The sequence below is a fragment of the Colias philodice genome, chromosome 14 (genome assembly GCF_061535455.1).
Source record: "Colias philodice isolate Cphi_HAF_F1 chromosome 14, ilColPhil1 Martin Lab GWU primary, whole genome shotgun sequence".
In the NCBI taxonomy this organism is placed as follows: Eukaryota; Metazoa; Arthropoda; class Insecta; order Lepidoptera; family Pieridae; genus Colias; species Colias philodice.
In genome coordinates, this window is record NC_143099.1 from 6,784,425 (window position 1) to 6,808,587 (window position 24,163).

The 24,163-nt window shown below is 33.5% G+C and overlaps 2 protein-coding genes and 1 long non-coding RNA gene across 3 annotated transcripts in view; 1 reads left to right on the plus strand and 2 right to left on the minus strand.

The window, feature by feature from the left end:
* Positions 1–24,163, minus strand: part of LOC149482901 (uncharacterized) — a 109,731-nt gene that overhangs the window by 54,566 nt on the left and 31,002 nt on the right. The window lies entirely within an intron of this gene.
* Positions 2,820–4,817, plus strand: LOC149482905 (uncharacterized). The gene is made up of 5 exons (XM_089703080.1): positions 2,820–2,911; positions 3,572–3,788; positions 3,907–4,061; positions 4,270–4,428; positions 4,604–4,817. Exons 1-5 carry the CDS (start codon positions 2,842–2,844, stop codon positions 4,771–4,773), a joined length of 771 nt encoding a protein of 256 aa, XP_089559206.1. The 5' UTR covers positions 2,820–2,841; the 3' UTR covers positions 4,774–4,817.
* LOC149482906 (uncharacterized) lies at positions 7,447–10,174 on the minus strand. The gene is made up of 4 exons (XM_089703698.1): positions 9,960–10,174; positions 9,692–9,843; positions 8,110–8,268; positions 7,447–7,637 (listed from the first exon to the last, which is right to left on the minus strand). The coding sequence occupies exons 1-4, from the start codon at positions 10,154–10,156 to the stop codon at positions 7,468–7,470; spliced, it is 678 nt and encodes a 225-aa protein (XP_089559824.1). The 5' UTR covers positions 10,157–10,174; the 3' UTR covers positions 7,447–7,467.

A 24,163-nucleotide genomic window follows, 5' to 3' on the forward strand; every position in this document is an offset into this window, starting at 1 on the left:
GCCACTATTTATAGTGAAAATGCTGAAAGAAAATCCAAAGAAAACGGTGCACGAAAATCAACCTTAGGATCTTAAAATACAAATCTTTTTTAATGTATTCCGTAGGAAAGTCGGAAATTTTTAAGATTTCACAGGTGTTTTATTTATCACGCTTCATTAGTGTTTGGTGGGTTTTAATTTTTTTTTTTAATTTAACTATAATAATGACTTAATATGTTCATATTTTGTGCTTTTTTTAGTGCTGCCGAGCTTTTATGAGCTTTTATTATAATAAAGCAAGTGCGATTTTAAGCATGATATTATCTATACTAATATTATAAAGAGGAAAGGTTTGTATGTATGTATGTATGTATGTATGTATGGTTTTCACGCATAAACTACTGGACCGATTTTGATGAAATTTGGCACAGATAATCTTTAGACCCTGAGAAAGAACATAGGCTACCTTTTATTGTGAAATATGTATAACGGGCGAAGCCGGGGCGGACCGCTAGTATATAATATCATGCTTAATCGCACTTGCAAGGCTTGTAGGCTTTAAGGCTTAAATCTTAATATCTTATTAAATCTTACATATAAAACACGAAGGAAGTATATTATTTTCTTGTATGTCGATACTAGAAAATGTGAAATCATGAAAGATTTTTAAGCTATTGCTTAGCTTCTGTCGCGGGCATTGAGCGCGGGGACCGAATCCAGAAATTCCGTAACGAAAAAACCTCACGCTCCCCACTCCGATGGACATGAAGGTGTGGCTTGATGGCATGCTATGCGTGCCATACGTCTCTTTTTTTTCCAATTATAATCTAAATAAATAAATATCAATACAAAATTAAGTTTAATACAGCTTCTTTCATTATTGGGTTGCGATTAGGCCATGGAAAAGCTCTCATGCTCTCCGCTTTCAACACATACATATTATAGGCAAGAATTATTAAAAAAATCGGTCTATTCCAAATAATCCTTTCAAAGATGTGTTTTTTTTTGTTTTGTTTTTAGTATGTTCAAAATATCTTGTGTACCGCCACGCCAAATATACAATAGCAATGCAGTTATATCTAGATTTTCTATTTACTCAAGCAATATGTGCCACCACTTATTACATTTTAATTGAATACAAATATGATAACAATTGGCACACCAATTTCTTTTGAATTTCTCAAGGCCAGAAGCTCAATAAAAACGCATGTTAAATACAAGTGTTCTGGAGAAATTATTGTGTAAATATCCGTATAAAAGTAAATTTAAAATGATTTAATATTAAAGCAAATATATATGGTACGGTAAGGTACTTGTATTGACTATTTTTTGGAAATCTCTGACCGACTTAAAAAAAGAGGTTCAATGTTCCAATGTATATTTTTATTTTATGTATTTACCGATTCCTTAGCCAACTGTTAAACTGATTAATTATTTGAAAGATGTGTTGCCTAAACGGTACTAAACTTAGTACTAAAATATATTATTTCCTTGTCATTGGGCTCGTATATTATAAACGAAAAAAACCTCATTAAAATTATGTTATCACTATCATTACATGACATAATGATTAATCGTTGACGCATAAAGCGCGTCACACACGGTGAAGATTTTATCTTAAGATACTGTTATATTTTATATTACAGTATCTTAACGCATCCGGTATCAGCGTTCGGACCATCATTTTTCTTTTTGTCATTGCGTACTAAGACTCCTGTAGAACCGCCATCCTGTTACAAATGACCCACAAAATTTCGCGTCATTTGTAACAGGATGGCGGTTCTACAGGGGTGGGTGGTACGCAATGACAAAAAGAAAAATTATGGTCCGAACGCTGATACCGGAAGCGTTAAGATACTGTAATATAAAATATAACAGTATCTTAAGATAAAATCTTCACCGTGTGTGACGCGCTTAATTGTTAGTTTAAATGGCGTTACTGAAACGTGCCGGTGGAAGGGTGCTTTTTCACCAGAGATGTGTGAATCCTCACAGGATAGCGTAGCGGGGGATATGTTTGTAAATAACCAATAAGGTAGGAGGCATTATCGCTTTATTTACGTCGCCTCGGTCAGCACAGCTCTGGTGGAAACGGCTCAGCGGTGCACATACAAAACAAGTGAGAGATGTGTGCAACGAATGCGTGCGAGGTATGTAGTTAGTTAGTAGTTCTATAATTTTGAGTAATAGCTTCGCAACGCATCCTCGCACCACACATTTTCCAGCACACGAAAGTGAAAAAGCACCCTAAAATAGGTAAACTTAAATTTGAAAAGTAAGCAATCTCTAACTTCAATTTTAACCGACCGATAATAAATAGAAACATTAAATACGAAGCATCAACTTCGATATTGTTCTTCAAGGGGCGAAAATACTATAGTTTTTTGTCCTTTTAGTACCATACCTCACCAAATATGGTGAGGTATATCATTATTTTTGATGAGGGATTAATTTCATGACTGTTTACCCTCTATAATAGATCAATAAAAAATACATCAAAATATTTATTAATTAATTTTAAATATTTAAAAAATAAACAGCAAATATTAATTAATAAACAATTTAATTTCAATTCAATCAAAATATTAAAAAAAATCCAAAACGGAACCACCAAAACTGTGACAAACAAAAATGAACCATAAAAATGAAAATAGCCAGCTGTGGAAACAACCTCAAAATGGATATCATACATCTTTCATTGGGAAGTTATTTAAAAACATATTTTATGTAAAGTGCTTAAGGTAGATTTTTTATTATCACTTTGTATAGATTTTCTTTCAGTTTTTTCACTATAAATAGTGGCGCTTTACCGTAAAGAGCATATAATATTGTGAAAGCAGTTGACTTCAACACATCACAACAATGGCATTCCAAAAATTTGTATTTATATTGTTCTTGGGTGCTGTCTATGGGACCGCGGAAGATGATTTCGGTAAAAAAATTTGTTATTAAAATATATTTTTTACGAAATAAACTTTGAAGTTGAAGTTTAATCTAATAACGTATGCAATAAATTTTTAACTACTTATTTAATTACTTTTTAAACAACTACTTATCTATAATTATCCATACCATAGTATCAGATCTATATTTTTAATTGTCTCTTCGTCTTCGAAGTCTTCCCGTCTCTGTAAAACACGTATACACATAATATTATATCTAAATTCGTTGTAGTTAATAAAACATAACAGCTCTTCATCTCTAATCGTTTTCTATGTACCCAATTACAGTTTATATTTCTTTTTTTATAATACAACAAAAAAAATTAGGTTTGATGTCCTTGATCGCATTTGATCTTTAAACAATGTGATAACAAAATCATACAATTTTAATATAAATCAAATTGATAGAATAAGATTAGGCGATTTAATACATTATAAGAATTTAAGAACGTTTTATATGTTGCTTAATGGCTAATGCTTGTAGATTTCTTACATGATAATTAATATGCTTAATGCTTATGTACAATTTGTGAATGAGTATTATTTTGTATGATATTGCATTTCTAATATCATAATTCATCAAGTTTCTAATTGTTCAATCTTGAAATCGGTCGATTGAAATTATTAACATGAATGGTCTTTGTTTTCAGTGAAATCTCTACCACAATGCAGCGTGCAAGACAACCCCTGCCTGGAACAGGTTATGATACAGAAGCTTAACAACCCCGGCTTGCCTACTTACGGCGTACTACCATTTGACCCCATGTATTTGAATGGCATTTCCGTTAATTTACCGAATTCGGTTAATGTTACCATTGACAACGCCGTCTTAACGGGAGTCACGACTTGTGTTTTCGAAAGCTTCGCGTAAGTTGAATTCAATTTCACACGTGCATAACTTCGTTTTGATAAACTTGAAAAAGTTAATAAAATGTTACTTTAAAAAAAGTAGTCGTGAAAGTACAACAATAAAATTTTGTTTAAGAATCGATTCAACAGCGGGAACGGTGAAAGAAGAAGTGCGCTGCAACCTGACGCTGAAAGGTGGCTACACGGCCGACGCGCCCAACTCCGCATTAGCAGATGACTTCCAGACTGACCAGGACCTGCACGGCCAAGGGACTGGACAGATTAGTGTTGGTGAGTTCCATGCGTTGTAACAGATACATGTGAAGAAATTATACAGATTGTGTGGAAGTTAAAATAAAGAAAATGATTCAAAGTCTACAAAGGTTTCCTCATTTCCATGATGCAAGTTTGCACGATTTTCTCTATTTTCTTGAACCAGGATGGTCTATCTTTCTTTAATGTTCTACGTAGAAGTTCACATTTTAATATTTATCCACAGTAAACCTAGACATGAAGATTGAAGTGCCGCTTCACTTCGAAAAGCGCGGGGAAAACGTATTCATCATCTGCTCGTACGATGAAGGAAAATGTGACTTTGAATACCAGGGCTCGGTGGTGTTCGCTGCTGACAATCTTAACGTTGGTGACCAAAATATAGGTAAGCTTTTAGTGGTGTAAGAACAACGAAATTGCACAGGATATTTTTGTCAATGTTACCCTGTGTTGAAATTTGTTTATAATTTCGCAAATTACCAGTAACATTAACCGAATTGCTTGTTTGCAAAAATAACATGTTTGATTTTTATTTAAGACTAATAATTATCTGATTTCAGCTTCCGATGTCGTCAGTTACTTAAATGAAAATTGGAAACAATCATCTTTCGGCCAAGCATTTGTCAACGAGTATCTGAAGCTCTATTACGCTTACACCAAGAGATTCTTTGAGGGTGTGCCCACGAGTTTATACATCACCGACGACTTGACTCCCTACCTGCAAAACTAATCTGGAAGTGTTAAAGAATTTTAGAATTTAGAAATTAAAGAATTGCATGCATAAAAAACTCTTTCTTTTATATGACCTAATTTGAAATTTTAGAGTTAATAATTAGCTTGTCGTTCCTCCAAATAAGTAGGAATACGATTAAATAATGTTGATTTGCTTTTAGTTGAAAGGTTATCATTAAATAATGATGATTATTGATTACTTTACAATTTTTAGCAATTTAAATTAACTGAATTATCAATAGACTATCATTGTGTCGATATTAATTTCAGTTCCTATCAATATATCTACCTTTTTGTACTTTCTACACGGAGGTAATCTTTAGTTAGAAGAACTATATAATTATATAAGACTAGCGGTCCGCCCCGGCTTCGCCCGTAGGTACCTACATAATATTTAAACTATCCTATCTCTCAAGTTGGATCAAACTGCACATGGTGTGCGAATTTTATTGTAATCGGTTAAGTGGTTTAGGAGTCCATTGAGGACAAACATTGTGACACGAGATTTATATATTATACTAGCGGCCCGCCCCGGCTTCGCCCGTGGTACATATGAAAAATAGATGTTGGCCGATTCTCAGACTTACCCGATATGCACAGAAAATTTCATGAGAATCGGTCCACCCGTTTCGGAGGAGTATGCAGACTAACATTGTGACACGAGAATTTTATATATAAGACTAGCGGTCCGCCCCGGCTTCGCCCGTGGTACATATGAAAAATAGATGTTGGCCGATTCTCAGACTTACCCGATATGCACAGAAAATTTCATGAGAATCGGTCCACCCGTTTCGGAGGAGTATGCAGACTAACATTGTGACACGAGAATTTTATATATAAGATTAAGATAAGATAAGATTGTTTATGTCTATATTTATACTATGACTTGATCTTCTATAGATTACTACAGCTGTAGCCAATGTACAACACAACAACTTAAATTAAAGATTAACAAAAACCCTTTAAAATCTTATTTTTACGACGTTCTCAATCAAGTATAAAGCGCGTCACACACGGTGAAAATACTAATTTTATGTTAAGTTTCTCTACTATAAAATATTACAGTATCTAAGGTATCCGGTATCAGCGTTCTGACCATCATTTTTAGGGTTCCGTAGCCAAAATGGCAAAAACGGAACCCTTATAGTTTCGTCATGTCCGTCTGTCCGTCTGTCCGTCTGTCCGTCTGTCACAGCCGATTTACTCGGAAACTATAAGTTCTACAGTGATGAAATTTGATGGGAATATGTGTTGTATGAACCGCTACAAAAATATGACACTAAATAGTAAAAAAAAGAATTGGGGGTGGGGCCCCCCATACATGTAACTGAGGGATGAAATTTTTTTTTTCGATGTACATACCCGTGTGGGGTATCAATGGAAAGGTCTTTTAAAATGATATAAAGTTTTCTAAAAAACATTTTTCTTAAAGTGAACGGTTTTTGAGATATCAGCTCTCAAAGTCGTAAAAAGTATGTCCCCCCCCCTCTATTTTTATAACTACGGGGTATAAAATTCTAAAAAAAATAGAGGTGATGCATGCTAATTAACTCTTTCAACGATTTTTGGTTTGATCAAAGTATCTCTTATAGTTTTTGAGATAGGTTGATTTAACTGTAATTTATTATATTTGCTGCTACGGAACCCTTTGTGCGCGAGCCCGACTCGCACTTGGCCGGTTTTTCTTTTTGTCATTGCGTACTAAGACCCCTGTAGAACCGCCATCCTGTTACAAATGACCCGAAATTTTGTGTCAGTCTTTCGTTTTGTGTAAGTTTTTTGAAACTATAAGAACATTGTAGAAACAAAATGTTTCTGTCTACACTGTTGAAGATTCAGGTTCCGAACCATAAAAGTTAAAATGGAAGCCTCATAGCCTCCCAGTCTGCGTCTCTGTCTGTCAATTCTGTCTGATATCGAATACTCGATGACTTGAGGCTGTTAAAAATCAAACTTATAAAACAATGCAATTTAAAATACAGCCGTTAATGCTAGAAATTTTCGATGTTCAAATTCGGAATCGTAACCTAAGATTAAATAAATACGATAAATATTATGTAATCATAATAAACCTACTAGCTAATTTTTAAGTAGCTGGTGTCGGTTCAGTTCAGTTCTTCTCTTTGATTCATAGCGGGATTTCACGTTTAAAATCAATTTTGAACTATAGATAAACTGTACAGTCAGTCTCAGGTCAAAATATAAAACTATTATATCGTTGGTAGCAAACGATGAATGTCATAAATAGAAATATGTTGAAAAAACATTTTTCAACATATTTCTATTTTTATCCTTTTTTTGCATTTTGCACAATAAATTAAACAGCAAAAGTAAATGATAGACAAAATCACAGTGGGATGTCTTGTCGCTGAAGTAGCATTCCTTCCAGACATCCTTATTCCTCCTGGTCAAGGATTATAAAATAAAGAAGGTCAAATTCTGTAGGTGCATTTAACAAATTCAGAAAAATAGTTTGGAAGACATTTTACAACAAAATTGTTGTTCTCTATTGGATCTTTATTGGACTCTTATCAACATTAAAAAAAAATAACCGGCCGAAGAAAATTACAGCACACGTCTTTTTTTTAGCCAAGCTACGTTTATTAACAGTAATTTTAAATTTCAAGGAAAAAGATATAAATGAAAGAGTGCTTTCTAACATGCAATTCTTTATTAATGAAAGGTGAATGGTTTAGTTTTGAAGGTAGGAAGTCAAGTCATCGGTGATGTAATATTTTGTGGGCACGCCCTCCAAAAATCTCTTGCTGTAAGCGAAATAGATTTTCAAAAACTCGTCGATAAATATTTGACCAAATGATGATTGTTTCCAGTTTCCATTTAAATAACTGACAACGTCGGCAGCTGAAAAAGTATTAAGTTTATTTTTTTATTTATTTATAAATTCTTTATTGCACTTAAAGAGAATAAAAAAGAAATACAGACACTTAAATATAGCTTAAACTAAGTACAAATGGCGGTCTTATCGCTTTAGAGCGATTTCTTCCAGACAACCTTTGGTACAGTAGAGGTAAAAGTATAAAATAAAATAATTTTTTTTACAAATTTTACAAAATAAAATAATTTGTTTAGTACATATTTCAAAGATAACCGACCTGTAATTTAAATATTTCAATTAATGTATCGTAAAAATATTAAGATCAAAACCAGTAGTAAGTACTAGAATTGGGCTAGGTTATCCGAAATGAAGCGATTGGAAAATATTGTATCAACCGACCAGCTTATTAATTATATGATGATATTTATCAAATGGAAAGGGAAGAGCCATACATTAAAACTTGTACCTCGTATATGCTAAGATAAGCGTTTTGCTTACCTATATTTTTGTCACCAACGTAAAGATTGTCAGCAGCGAACACCACCGAGCCCTGGTAATCAAAGTCACATTTTCCTTCATCGTACGAGCAGACGATAAATATGTTGTTCCCGCGTTTTTCGAAATTAAATGGCAATTCAATTTTCATGAGTAGGTTAACTGCAAACAATATAAAATATTAGTGTAAGCTTTTTTTCTTTATATAGGTACAATGAAAGGAACATAACAGACGCCTAGCCCCGTTCAAGAAAATGGAGGAAATTGCTAAGAGAAAATGAGTGTATATAACTATTATGATATATGAATGACTGCATCAGTAAAATATTTAGGAGTGCACCTGGACGCTTGTTTAAACTGGAAACCCCATATAGAAGCAGTTTCCTCACGTATTAGAAAACTTATTTTTGTTTTCAAAAAACTCAGACTCGCCGCACATAAGGATATCCTTAAAATGGTATATTCGGCCTTATGCGAATCCATCGTCAGTTATTGCATAACCGTTTGGGGAGGATCTTCAAAAAGTAGCATTATACAATATACAAGCAGAAAGAGCTCAACGAGCTGTGATTAAAACCCTTTTAAATAAACCATTCCGATACCCCACCGAACAAGTTTATTCTCAATTTGTGGTTATGACGGTTCGTCAATTCTACGTGTACTACATAGTACTACGCAAACATGGAACCCTATCCCCTAAACGAGTTTCTACATCTGCTCCAAAACGACGCACACTTCCCTGTCCTAAAATCTTTACTAAAACTAAATTTTCAAAAAAGTTCTATCCTTACTTAAGCACAGAAATATACAACACTCTTGATAACAAATTAAATTTACTCGCTCTTATTAAATACCAATGTAAACGTAAACTAAAAGAATTTCTTCCGCTCAACTATGACGACCCTGAGAATGTCCTTCACAGCACAATAAATATATAACATACACAATATATCCATACACACATCTACACTTTCACACACATACAAACACGCGCACACATTAATTAATCAAAAACTATAATTTTATCTAAAAATGTTATTTTTTTTTCTTCTTTTTTTTTGTAATACTTTCACCTGCACTTATGTATACCATGAATATTGTAATGTACATATAAATATAATAATGATAATATAATAATGTATGAATGACCCCTATAACACAGGTTTAACCTAGCATAGGGGTCATTGTTTAAACCTGGTTGTAACAAAATGTACCTGCAAATTAGATCTGTATAGTCCATGTGTTTGTGTTTCTGAGTCAAATAAACTTTATTTTATTATTGAATGAATGAATGAATGAAATACTCTTTATTGTACATACACAGTGATAAAGTTACATAGTTAAGATAGCTTATATTATAATAGTAGAGATGTACAAAGAGCGGCTTTATCGCTCGTGATCGATTATTTTTATTATTATTTTTATTTTTATTAAAAATGGCAAGTTTTTTAGAAGGGAATTACATAAAAGGGAATCAAAAAAGGGGGTCAAATGGTAGTACATTGAAACGTGGTATGCCAGGATTGTAAAGCTCCTTTTGAAAATTTATTTACATCGAGTTTGGTACAACGCATTCAATACTCACCAACATTAATCTCTCCAGTCCTTTGGCCGTACAGGTCCTGGTCAGTCTGGAAGTCAGTTAATACAGAGTTGGGCGCGTCGGCCGTGTAGCCACCTTTCAGCGTCAGGTTGCAGAGCACTTCTTCTTTCGCTGATCCCTCCGCTGAATCAATGCTTTAAAAAATATCTGTATATATATAAAAATGAATCTATTTCCCTTGGTCACAGAATCACGCGTTAACGGCTTTACTAATTCCCATACTTTTAAATTGAGATTGAATTTAACTTACGCAAAACTTTGATAAACACAATTCTTGACACCTGTTAAAGCGGCCTTGTTATTAATGCTAAGATTGACCATATTTGGTAAATTAACGGTTATATCGGTCAAATAAATAGGGTCAAATGGTAGTACTTTGAAACTCGGCAAGCCAGGATTGTTAAGCTTCTTTATCATAACGTTCTTCAAGCAGTCATTGTCGAGCATGCTGCATTTTGGTAGAGATTTGACTGAAAACAGGACAGTATAAAATATAATATTGTATTTGTTCATATTACGGTACCCAAGTGCGTAATTATTTTTCCAAAGGTAATAGGTAAATATAATATTAATTGTGAATTTGTTGAAATGCAGATGCAATATTTTTGTAAACATCTTTCCTTTTTATTTTAAAAATTGTATGCTAATTTATAATATAATATAATATAATATAAATGTATCTAGTTCTTTAATAAAGATAAAGATAAGATAAAGGTCTCCAAATAACGATAAAACTTCTTAAACATTATCTTGATTCGTATCAGCTATTATACGAAATATATATATCAAAATATTTTATAACATGTGAAAAATGATATCTCTAAATACGTTTAAATGTAATATTATTGATATTATAAAAATCATCCTGTTTAATCAAATGATAGCTACGAATAACGATAATGTAAATGAATATAATATGTACCATGTAATTTAACTATTCTCATGCCCTATTTATATTATTACTTTGTTTTTATTTTTCAATTGAATCAATATAATCATGGATACTTCGATGCAGTTATTCCAGTCCTTATTCAGTTCCTTATTCTTTCTATCCTTTAAAATTACAAGCCTTATTTCGGGATAGTGGTGATCTCTTACCATTACGGAACCACCGGCTCGGTTGCCGTTCGAAGATAAAAAAACCATTAAATTTTTACTAAAAAAATAAAAACTAACAGGAAATAATTACCAAAATCATCTTCTATTGTCCCAGAAACAACTCTCAAAAACAGGATAAATATAATTCTTTGGAAGGACATTGTTACAATAGGTTGAATTAAACTGTTTTCACAATTAAATATTGTAATATTATGATGTAACAATATGCAGCTGCATTTATGCAGCAACTTTATATGAACTACTGACAATGCAGAAAGAAATTTTATGGACTGTGATAAGCGATAGAAACCTTATGCAAATAAAATAAAAATTGTTTACCTTACAAAGAAAGGTGCAATATTTTATTAGGGATTCGTGGAAATCAGAATTAATTTTCTCCGTTCTTATTATCTAAATTATATATATTTTTATTGGTTTAAGCCTTTAAGTAATTCATAATATTCGATGAAGTATATTTAAGAAATTCTACTAAGCTAATAAAATAATTTAATTCACAAGGTGATTATAACAGCTATTTACTTTAATATTAAATCATTTTGTGTTTACTTTGATACGGAAATTTTCACTGCAATTTCTCCAAAACACTTGTATAATTAACTTCAGCTTTTATTTCGCAAATGTCCTTGTAACTTTAAAAAGAAATCGCTGGCGAAATGATATCATACTTTTATTTTAATAACACTGACGTTATAGAGAAAATCTGAAACGAAAAAAAAAAGAAATTTAAATGTTGTAATATGTTAATATTTTCTTTTAAAAGGCTTTCCATCATCATATTATTATGGTGAAAAAAAACAGGAATAGAAGGCAATAAGGCAGAACAACGTCTACTGGGGCAGCTGGTTAAGAATATAAATCATACTATGTATAATGTACCTATCCATACTAATATTATAAATGCGTAAGTAACTCTGTCTGTTACTCAATCACGCCTAAACTACTGAACATGAAATTTGCTATGGAGATATTTTGATACGCGAGAAAGGACATAGGCTACTTTTTATCCCGGGAAAATGACGCAATCCCGGAAATCCCACGGGAACGGGATAGTTCCCGTTCCCGTGGGATTCAAAGCCCACGCATCGCTTCGCCCGCGCAGTCAAAGAAAAACCCGCATAGTTGCGGGTTTTTCTTTGACTGCGCGGGCGAAGCCGCGGGCGGAAAGCTAGTAATATTATAAAGCTGAAGAGTTTGTTTTGTTTGTTGAGTTAGATAGCCCATTTATCGAGGAAGGCTATAGGCTATATATGTCACGGCTAAAGGTAGGTGAGAACATAAACTTAAGATTAGCCGGCTAAACTTAGGTTTATTTTCGACGAGGTGTTAATGTTAGTTTGTTCTATCTTTAGCCGGCTAAACTTAAGTGTAACCGCAGGCCCGTGGCTAAAAATGTCGGGGTGGGTAGATTTGGTTAGCGCCGGGCCGGTGGAGGGCTTGAGGGGCCCGCACAGTGCCAGAAAACACTCGCCCTGTTCCTTACATGTATTATAGTAACCAAATCTACCCACCCCGACTCAGGGCAGAAAGCTGGTGGCTAGGTTAGGTTAGGTTAGAACTCTTAAGACCCGCACGAGCCGAGCGAGCGCAGCGAGCGTGCTGCGGCAGCAGCCGGCGAAGTGCCAGAAAACACTCGCCCTGTTCCTTACATGTATTATAGTAACCAAATCTACCCACCCCGACATTTTTAGCCACGGGCCTGCGGTTACACTTAAGTTTAGCCGGCTAAAGATAGAACAAACTAACATTAACACCTCGTCGAAAATAAACCTAAGTTTAGCCGGCTAATCTTAAGTTTATGTTCTCACCTACCTTTAGCCGTAACATATACACATAATCACACTAAGACCGGAGGAGCGGAGCACTGCGGGTAAAACCGCGCTAATGAAATATAAAACGCATGATAACATTATCGATAACATCTCATCTACGCTAAAATTTGTTTCTTTTAGGATTATACCATAATAGGTAGAACATAATTTCATCACTAGTACAGGGCTGCGCGCTAGAATTACAAAATTTACAGCCTAGATTGAAATCTAGGCTAGTTGTATTCTAACACTTGACATCTGTAGCCCCCTCAACTCCTGCGAAGTGTACACTTTGCCTGAATGACTTTAATAGTTATGCGGAAAAACTCAGGCTTTTTATAATAACATTTGAACAAAATTAGGTTTTTGCTGCAATTCATTGCGATAATCAGAGTCACTCACTATTTACTATTTTATTCACTATTTATAAAAAATAGTAGGTAGACATAATCTTCTTATATCTTATCTTCTTATATATAAAAATGAATCGCAAAATGTGTTGGTAAGCGCATAACTCGAGAACGGCTGAACCGATTTCGATAATTCTTTTTTTATTATAATCCTTGAAGTACGAGGATGGTTTTTATGTAGAGAAAACGTAAATATGTACCACGGGCGAAGCCGGGGCGGACCGCTAGTCTTATATATAAAAATGAATCGCAAAATGTGTTGGTAAGCGCATAACTCGAGAACGGCTGAACCGATTTCGATAATTCTTTTTTTATTATATTCCTTGAAGTACGAGGATGGTTCTTATGTAGAGAAAACGTAAACATGTACCACGGGCGAAGCCGGGGCGGACCGCTAGTAGACAATAATTATGTTCACTTTTTTCATTTTATTTCTTTAAGCTTGAAACTTAATTTTATTAGCATACGAAAGTTTTACCATACCGACATGAAATACGTATTATATTTTGATTTAAATTTCCGTCTTCTTTTACATTTAAAAATATTATTTCAGTAGGTACGAAATTAATAACTCCTTACGTTTTTTTCATGCAAAATTTACGATAAGCGTATTTTCCTGAATAATAACTTTTCATGGATAATAATACATATAGATAACATTAAAAAAAAGAGAAGATTCCAATTAAGGGCCGATTTTTCAATCCTTGGTTAAAATTTATCCGTCCAATAAAGTATTACACGAACATTTTAAAATGTCACCTGTAAACTGTCATATATACGGACAATTAGAATACATTTTTGAAATGGTAGTTTAATACGTTATTCGATGAATAAGTTTTAACCAAGGATTGAAAAATCAGCCCTTAATAAAATAATATTTATACCCGGCGCGGCCTAAGATGATCCCTATGACACTGACAGTTATTCTCAAGAGACAAACTTGTAATGGCGTTACCATTAAATTAGAAACGTATTGGAGGCGTCTAAAAATGGCATTTATTAATTTTTACGTAGCTTTATGCCATTACAATGATATTCCGTTGGAATTATAACAATTCTTAACATTTACGAGAAATTATATCAATCTGACTTTACGTTTACATCGTTGGCATTTATCGACTAGTGCGGAAAGTATCGATAAACAAATTTCGATAATGGAAACGAGTTCACATTTTTTCCATGCTTAAGCTATAGTTCATTCTCTATTGAATGGAACAGAAGATAGCAGCATAATTAGTTAATTAATTACCGTTCGCATTAATTTACTTACCTATGATAATATAAGTTTTTTAGAAAAATTAAATGGGGGATTCCATTTTCATGATAAAATAATATACACTGTGTTAAACGGGTTAAAGATTACGAGAAAATGATAAGGTGCATTTTTATGTTTTGGAAAACTTTCGTTTTACTTACGTAATAGACGTTAAAAATTCATTTTATAATATTTGTAAAAACATGTTTACCGACGTGGCTGAATGCAAACCACGCCTTAGCCTATAAAATAGTAAAGTATCGACACGATCCATCATACGAGCAATCACTAAGACGAACTGTCATTAGGCCGCGCCGGGTATAGTTGCAGGATAAATAAAATGACATACTATAGAATGCGAAATTTTACGATATTTGAAATCATGGTTATCCTGGTAGAAAAAAAATGTTAAAATTTAATTGGCAATTGAACCTATTTATACCTACCTAATATTATAATTATTCTACTGGTACATTTCGTGAAGGAAAACAACTTGAGAAAAGCCGCATATCCAATAACTATAGAATTCTGCTATAGTAATCCGTGGAGTGGCATTAAAAGGGGGGTTGATGATGAAATACATAGCACTATATGCATATGCATGTGCACTTGCATATTGCTTTTTCCTTAAAACAGTTCGCACGAAAGGTCATTCGATCGACCCTACAAACAATCGCTTATTAGTTAATTATTGTATTGACTTTAGCGTTTGTGTGCATTGCCTCATAAACTGGTTCGCTGCGTGTTGAAATGAATAGGGAAAGTGGGGCAATTGCACATGTGAACTAAGAGAAAAATCGAGGAAATTGTATACTTAAGTAGATTGATTCTAGTTAAGAGTTCTATCAACATTCCTAAGTCCTTCCTCTCTTAAAAATTACCTTACGTTATCCGAATTGAAACGCGTCCTTATTTCATTTTTGGAAATTTCGGGAACATTTAGAAAATTTGTAATGAAGGGTTAGGTAAGTTCATTTATTGTAAATTGCACAATGAAGTTTAGTTATCGTTTTATCTTTGAAGGTTTTGCATAGCGTTGCAATATTTTATATTTTACTGCAGGCTTTAAGTGCTGATAAATTCTAATAATTTTGTTAATAATATACCTAGCTGATAATAAACAGACGTGTGATATTATTCAATTAGAGGGCATATTTTTAATGCATACTTTCTGACGAAGTTATAAATTACTTCTGTTCCATAAAGTTGGAATATTATGTGATGAAGACAATTCAATATAGGGATGACATGTCTTTTAAATCGTACACCACTAGTGAGAGTCTCCTTGGAATAGTGCAAAAGAAGAAGCAGCAGCTAGAATCAAGCAGTTAAGAGCCGTAATACCAGTTTATGATTTATCGCAATGAAGATAGCTCATAGAAATCTAAATAACAAGACACTAGAAGTCGTAAGCGTGCGTGACCTTGTCGCCACTCAGGTGATTTGCACATCACCAGTGCATTCGTCACTGTTCAGTTGCTCTGGAGACGTATGAGTGTATACATGGTGTGTTTCAGCAATTCCCATTGCGGAAATTCTTCCACAAGTTGTAATTATACTTATAAAGGAATAATATTTCATCGGAAAATATATTTTTTTAGAAATAATGCCGTTTTTCCTTAAAATTATAGAATATATTTTACAAGTATTACGAGTGTCACCATAGTAATCGAAATAACAATGAATGACACAGTCGACCATTCTTATTATCACGTTTGTTCGTATTGGAGCAAAAAGTCTCATATACTTAGGGATGTTATTCTAAAATAAACCGTAAATTCGTGCATTAGGATACATATTCAAAAGCTTAATTTAATAGATAAGTTAGTTTTCACTAAAATCAACCTGTCCAATAAAAGGCATAGTTTACTTGTGTGTACTGTTTAGCTTTCGGTTTGAATGTGTTGATTTTGGCGACAGCGGTTTTCATACGAATTATGACATTAGAGCACTTCTATGTGTCTTGTTATTTAGATTTTTATGAGATAGCTATATTTTGAAAACATTTATGACATTAATGTTACTTAGTACTGGACAAACATCACTACAAATCATCCAAAACTAATCAGTTAGTTTCAAATATCTAGGACGATTATTCCTACAGTGAATTGCTAGAGAATGAATGATGTTTATTTTAGTGTTTTATTGTGATTGGTGTATAGTTTACCTACCAATATCCTGATAGTTAGCAAACATGCCACAGCGATATTCTCTGTAACACAATACATTACTATGGTTACCTATCATATCTATGTAGCTGATACCAACCTATGGTTGTTGTGAGGATATGTACCTACATTTAACTCTTATTATTTAAAAAAATGAACTTTTTCTATAATATAGAGATTTATTTATGCGTTCAATGATAGAAACACGCGAAAAAAGATATAAATTTAATTTTAACACACTGTGTCAGTGTACCTATTTATTTACCTTACTATTAATGAGAAGTGTTTTTCTTTGATTTCTTCATTTACACAAACAAAAACAACTCTATTATTATATAATTCATGTATGTAGTGCGCAATATGCATTTTATACACATATGACTTACTTGACTTGACTTATGTTCCTGTGTCCCCTAGCTGGGGCAGAGGGCATCCACAGTGCTCCGCCAGGTGTGTCTATCAAGAGCTACCCTTTTGATCTCGCTCCAAGTTTTCCCAATTTTCTTGGCTTCGTCTCCCAACAAACAATTATGCGTTAAGACAAGCTTTATTAGACATGTATTTCGGTTCTACTTAGATATTTAAGAGGTAGCGTATTTCTTATAAGAGAGTTATAGAGTGTAATAACACCTTTATACCCTCGATTTTGGCACAAAATTTTGCAGGCTAAGCCTATATGAAACCCTATATAGTGGTTCTACAAAGCCTTTAGTTGAAGTGTGTAAGAGGTGTTACAAGAACGTCAATTTTAGTTTGAAACTTTATAGCGCCTTTAGAATGGAGTTAAGTTGAAACCTAGAGTTATATAACATATCTATAGTGGTGTTAGTTAGAACTAAGACCGGTACGTTGATACCTTATAAGTCATTTGAAAAGTTTTCTGTGTCAAAATCAGATTGTAAAAGCTTTAAAGTAAAAAGAATTCTATTAAGTTATTATTTGTCCAAATGAGTGCTTCGTTTATCTGCCGACAGTATGCCGACATTGCAATATTCTCATCACAAAATGTATGATGTGGATTTAAAGTATTTTTGAAGTATTAAGTTAATTATTAGTGCGCTTGCCAGTTTACTGTGATAGTGTATCGTGTTTCTCATCTCAATTTTAACGCGCCCTCAAAAAATTATGAATTAGAGGAATAAAAGGATAACATTTGAAAATGCAAATAACCTAAAATAGTTTTAAACGTCATTTTCAAGTGTTGCTCGGTTATATTAGTGATTATATACAAAAAAACTAAGTAAAATAATTAGAAAAATGTAAATATATCGTTATTAGAAAGTGATTTTGTACCAATAAATTTTTAGGTTATGTTTACAGAAAGTAATCAAAATGGCGATTTTTTCTTAAAGTTACAGTCTTCCCTTAAATCAATTATGACACTTGATGAACTACAACGCCGGTGGTAAAGAGTATTATACGGTCTTGGGTTGATATAAGAGAGGAATTATACACTTATCGAAGACATTTACCTGCTGTGGAGACTAAAATACTGATTTTAGCTTTATTTATACATGTTTGGATTAGGGTTCCTTAAAAAGTAATGAAACCCCTAATCTTCAAGTCACCCCAGGCGCAGGTTTCATTTTAAAGAAAATGCACAGCTTACAGTTCATACATTCACAAACACAAAAGATACACAAAAATATTGTCACGAGCTCAGTTCGATAAATGTTTTCAGAATTTGAGGTTAGGTTATGCATAAACTCTTTAAGCGTTCGAAACATTTAATGGTGTTTTTACAGAGTTACAAGTAATTCATCTTACACCAAAACCTTTTATATAAGGATCGTACAAAACCACTGTAACTATTTAACCTATGATTGCCTTTAGTATAACAGGCGTAAACTGTATATAAGGGTTATACAACGTATGTAGAGTTTGGTGTTACTACACTCTTAATTAACTCCCTTGCAGAACCGCTAACGTTACTGAAGTTGAAATAAAGTCTTATGATCTAAAAGCAACTCCGTTATAGCAGATTTGTAGCAATAAGAGTTAAAGAGAGTTAATGAAGATCTTTCAACAGGTTTTAACGTTGTAAGCAGAAACAAGCTTTAACGTCTTAAGTATATACGCAGCCACTGATACTACACTAACTACTAAGGAAATTGTGATTCGTTATTTACAGCTGTTGTAATGCAACTTGAAGAGCTGAACTTATTTAATAAGTGTACTGAACCACCTTTAGTTATAACTGAATCCATTATAAATCAATAGTAGTACCTTAAACATTAAAATAGCCTGCAACCAACGCATAATTGTTTGTTGGGCTATGACTGTCCGCCGCCAGGTCTGTTTAGGATGGCCACGCTTACGCTTTCCTTGGGGGTTCCAGTCTAAGGCTTGCCTTGGAATATGATCCGTTTCCCTTCGGAGCGTGTGGCCAATCCAGTTCCACTTACGACGTTTGATTTGCTGGTCAATCGCGATCTCACCACAGCGTACCCAAAGCTGGTCATTTGATATAGTCTCGGGCCAGTAGATACCGAGGATTTGACGAAGGCAGCGGTTCAGGAAAACCTGGATTTGCGAAGAGATGTTCTTTGTTACCTTCCACGTCTCACAGGCATACAGCAACACGGTCTTCACATTGGATCTAAATATCTTCAGTTTTATTTTTCGTGTAAGTTTCCGTGATTGCCATATATTCCGGAGCTGTGCAAAGGTTGCTCGGGCCTTCGAAATCCTAGTTGCGACATCCTCCTCTGATCCTCCATTTTCCGAAACCACACTTCCAAGGTAAGTAAACGAATGTACGCGTTTTACGATGTCTGTAGATATGAGTAACGGAGAAGAACTTGTTGTCCCGCATCTCATCTCCTGGGTCTTTTGTGTGTTCACCCTTAGACCTGCTTTTGCGGCTTCTTTACGTAAGTCATCTAGCTTTGCTTGCATATCCGCTCTAGTATGACTGAAAAGGCACAGGTCGTCAGCGTAATCTAGATCCTCCAGTACTTTTGATAGTCCCCATTCTATACCTCGACGCGGATTTGTAGCGCTTCGCATAATGCCATCGAGGACAAGCAGAAAGAGAAGAGGCGAAAGAAGGCATCCTTGTCGGACGCCTGCATGTACCATTATATCCTCCGATACTAGTCCTTGGTGGGTAACTCGACACGAATAGTTCTTATAGATCGCTTGAATCATAGAGATTATCTTCCCTGGGACACCAATGTCACGTAGCCGAGACCAAATTGAACTCCACCTTACCGTATCGAAGGCCTTTTCAAAATCAACAAAGGTTAGGTATATTTCCCTCTGCCATTCGGCTGCTTGCTCAAGAATTATACGGAGTGTGTTAATCTGGTCGGTGCAGGATTTGTTAGGGCGGAAGCCAGCTTGTTCATTCCGGATAAGGGGTTCTACAGATTTGAGCAATCTATCTAGAATAATCCTACATAAGACTTTGGAGGGTGTCGATAGAAGAGTGATGCCTCTCCAATTACTACACTGACTGCGATCGCCTTTCTTCGGTACGGTAATAAGAAGGCCCCTTCTTATACACATATAACTTACCAAATTAAATCATAGCAATCAGAGTGCAAACAAAAATACAATTTTGAAATTTTAAAATAAATATTTTAATTTTATAAATATTTCGGAAAATAAAACTAAGTTAGGTACATAATATATTAACAACGATATAGTTTTGCAAATAAAGTCCTCTAGAATTACCATTTAGTCCGTATTTGTATTCTTTAGTAATTTTTTAATAGTTAATGAAACTAGTCAAAAGAACTAGATATCAAACATTTTTGAAAGAAACAAAAAAATACGTTTAGAGATAATAAAACAGATAAACACATTATATTGTCGCGGTTTTTTAACAGATGGAAATTCAAATTTGAAAATATAAGCATTATGATTGCTGTATAAAATTCAGTAAAAACTTCAAACTCCAACACGAGAAAATGCAAATGTATATTTATTATTTTGTAACTAATAAGTAAAGGATAAGCTATTTTAATAATTATTATAAATTACCTTTAATAATTAAATATTGATAATTACTTAATATTTAAACGCCGTTTCCAATATCAATGACTCAAACAGGTCATTGTTGTAAGCATGTTTCCTTTCAACGTTCATTACTATAATATTTCGTAATGTTATCTAGACTAGACCGACTTTGTAACGGCATTCCATGTTTGGTTTGTTGTTTGAGTTATTTTAATCCTTAGTTTTAATCAATTTAATAATAAGAGTGCAATGATTTTATTAATAAAAAAACTTTTATACGATATTTTGTATAGGTATATATTTTTGAAACGGCATGAAATATAGCTGAAGAAGGGGCATAATTTTTTCCAATGTTTCCAGAGAGAAATACAAGCAGTATTATTTCCAGTATGAAAAATGACGAGCTATATTTTAAGCTTGTTCTAGACCTATCGCTTTGCTTAACTGGAAAAAATACTGCTTGAAGACATTATGGTATATATTTTATCCTGTAGGGACAGGAAGGAGATGTATTGACTTTTCATAAAACCATCCCTATAGACAGAAACGCTAAAGAATAGTATCAGCTATCGATACTTTATATTAAGCTTATAGGAAACTAGCTTTCCGCCCGCGGCTCCGCCCGCGTTTTCAAAGAAAAACCCGTTCCCGTAGGATTTCCGGGATAAAACCTATCCTATGTCCTTTCTCGGGTATCAAAATATCTCCATACCAAATTTCATGAAAATTGGTTCAGTAATTTAGGCGTGATTGAGTAACAGACAGACAGACAGAGTTACTTTCGCATTTATAATATTAGTATGGATATTAATATGACGTTTTGGTATAAAATAAAATCTAAGTAACAGGAGAATCATGTCCTATATCAATATGTCCTGTGTCTGTGTTGAGAAATTTTTGGACCCACCATAAAAAGGACCCAGGAGAACGAATCGAACAAATGAAAGAGAAACAAATAAAAAAATATACTACATATATATTTTATTTATTTATTTGGTAATAAAATAATTAAAAATATTTTTTATTTGTAATAAAAAAAGGATTTATGCAACTGACATGAAATGCGAGTTATAATTTAAGTAAGTATATGACGCAATCTTTTTTGCAACTATTAGTAGATTTAAAATTTTCAAATTTAATGTATTTCACTTTCCTTATTACTTTTCAATCCAATCTTTCATTTTAAAGGAAAGAAAAGAAAATATTTTTTTACGCATTAACTCTTTCTTCTTCACACCATAATCATGCCGTAGCCACACAAAGGAAAACTCTTGATCCATACGAAAATACAGGAAAATTTCTCAAGCCAAAGAACATGTTTACTGAAGTACGCTCTATTACAAGACACATAAGTACTTTCCGCTATTTCCGAGCTGAGATCGCTGACATGAATAACCCTCTAGCGAGATAACCTTGACCCCACACAGCTTTTTAATTAATAGCCAAGACCACGCGAAAATATATTCTTCTAACAATTTTTATATATTACGGTTCGAGGGTTTGAGGGTAATTGTTAAGGCTTTACGACCTGACAAAATGTCGTTTGTAAAAAACGTACAGTTTCAGCGTACCTTTTTCAAAAGGTGCGGAGGAGTCAAAATATTATGGTTATTATTGGTGTTATTAAATTTATATTCTTACTCTTTTCAAAATAATAATAACTTTATAATGTGCTTTTAGAAATTCAATTACCGTCTTGACATGTAATATTATAGCGAAAACATTAGATTATGTGCTGGTTGTGATTGGCCTAGGTGTGTGTAGGTGATAGGTATGTTTTGTATGATTTTACAATTCAAAACCAATAGATATACACAACTGGTCGAATGCAGCAGTGTTTGCTCAGCGGTGAGGACTTCCTCGCACTTGGCCAGCGTGGTGGATTATGGCCTGAACCCTATATAGGAAGCCCGTGTCCCAGCAGTGGGAACATAAATGGGCTGATGATGATGATACATGTCGAATCTTCCAACGGCTCAGACACGTCTTCTTTACTCATGTGCGTTGTGGATCAGGCGAGTGATGCGGCTTCTTCCAAAATTTATTGATATAATATTATTTTATAGTTTTTTTTTGAAAAAAAAAATGCCTTTATTTAATTCTGGATTTGAAACAATTTTCAAGTTCACAGCTATTCCATTAATTATCTTAATATATATAAATCTCGTGTCACAATGTTTGTCCTCAATGGACTCCTAAACCACTTAACCGATTATAATAAAATTCGCACACCATGTGCAGTTCGATCCAACTTGAGAGATAGGATAGTTTAAATATGTAGGTACCACGGGCGAAGCCGGGGCGGACCGCTAGTTATATTATAAGTATTTGATTAGTTTTGTCATTTGATTCAATTTTTGATTCGTCTTTTCTTGCCATTGCAAATCTTTAAGAATAAAGAACCTCATATTCCTCATTGAATTTTTATATGAAAGACTAGTTTTTATGCTCTTCGCCGCTTTCATACCCTGATGTAACGCAATTTCATATACAATACTCAACAATAAACGTCTTTGCGGGAGATAATAATAAGCCTTATTTTTCATAACTTTAGTGAAGTCGTAAAAATATTCTCACAAAGTTATATATTTGATGCGCTTGTTAATTAATCATTATTTATCCATACTAATATTATAAATGCGAAAGTAACTCTGTCTGTCTGTCTGTTACTCAATCACGCCTAAACTACCGAACCAATTTGCATGTTTGGTATGGAGATATTTTGATACCCGAGAAAGGACATAGGCTATCTTTAATTGCGAAATATGTACCACGAGCGAAGCCGGGGCGGACCACTAGTCATTTTATAAAGTACCTATGTAGATGGTAGTAGTATATTATTTTATTAACTTTAAAATATCCATACGAAATTAATAAGAGGATAATTTTTCCTGTAATTAATCCAAGTTGTAACAGGTAGAACTATTACGAGAAATACGTTAAAGCCAAAATGTGATGATTGATTAAATACTATCTTTCCGCCCACGGCTTCGCCCGCGTTTTCAAAGAAAAACCTGCGTATCTACCGTTCCCGTGGGATTTCCGGAATAAAACCTAGCCTATGTGCAGTTGATATGTAGTTTATGCGTGAAAACCATACATACATACATACATAATTACAAACCTTTCCTCTTTATAATATAGACAATATTTTAAACATTTAATACAATTTCTTTACTTACTCTTCTTCTATCTTTATGGTTCTTCTTATTAATATTAATGTATGATAATTTATCATGTTATTCCTTGATGAAACTACTAAATCATATATTATCTAATACTGTAATCATCTATTATTCATTTTTTATTTAATTTAATGAATTAACGTCATGCTTATATCGCTACATCATCGTGGAAGTAATTGTCTGCTAGCAGTTTAAATCATAAACACTATTACTAGTAGGAAATTGTTTTTCCTAATGACGTTATTCCTAAATGCCCTAAAGGTTAATGAATTTATTTGTTATGATTAATGATCCGTTAAGTACATTTTATACGAAACGGTGTTATTCTGTGAGGATGCAACTAATTTACCAATAATATAATTGGATTTTTTTATAAATTAAAATAACGGATCTTTACTACATGCACAATGCACATAGATGTCTACACGGTACATGTACCATAATAGACGGACCGATTTTGATGGGACTTTTACTGACAAATAGCCGATATAATAAGGAGTAACTAAGGCTACTATTTATTCTCATATTTCATAAGGATAAAGTTAA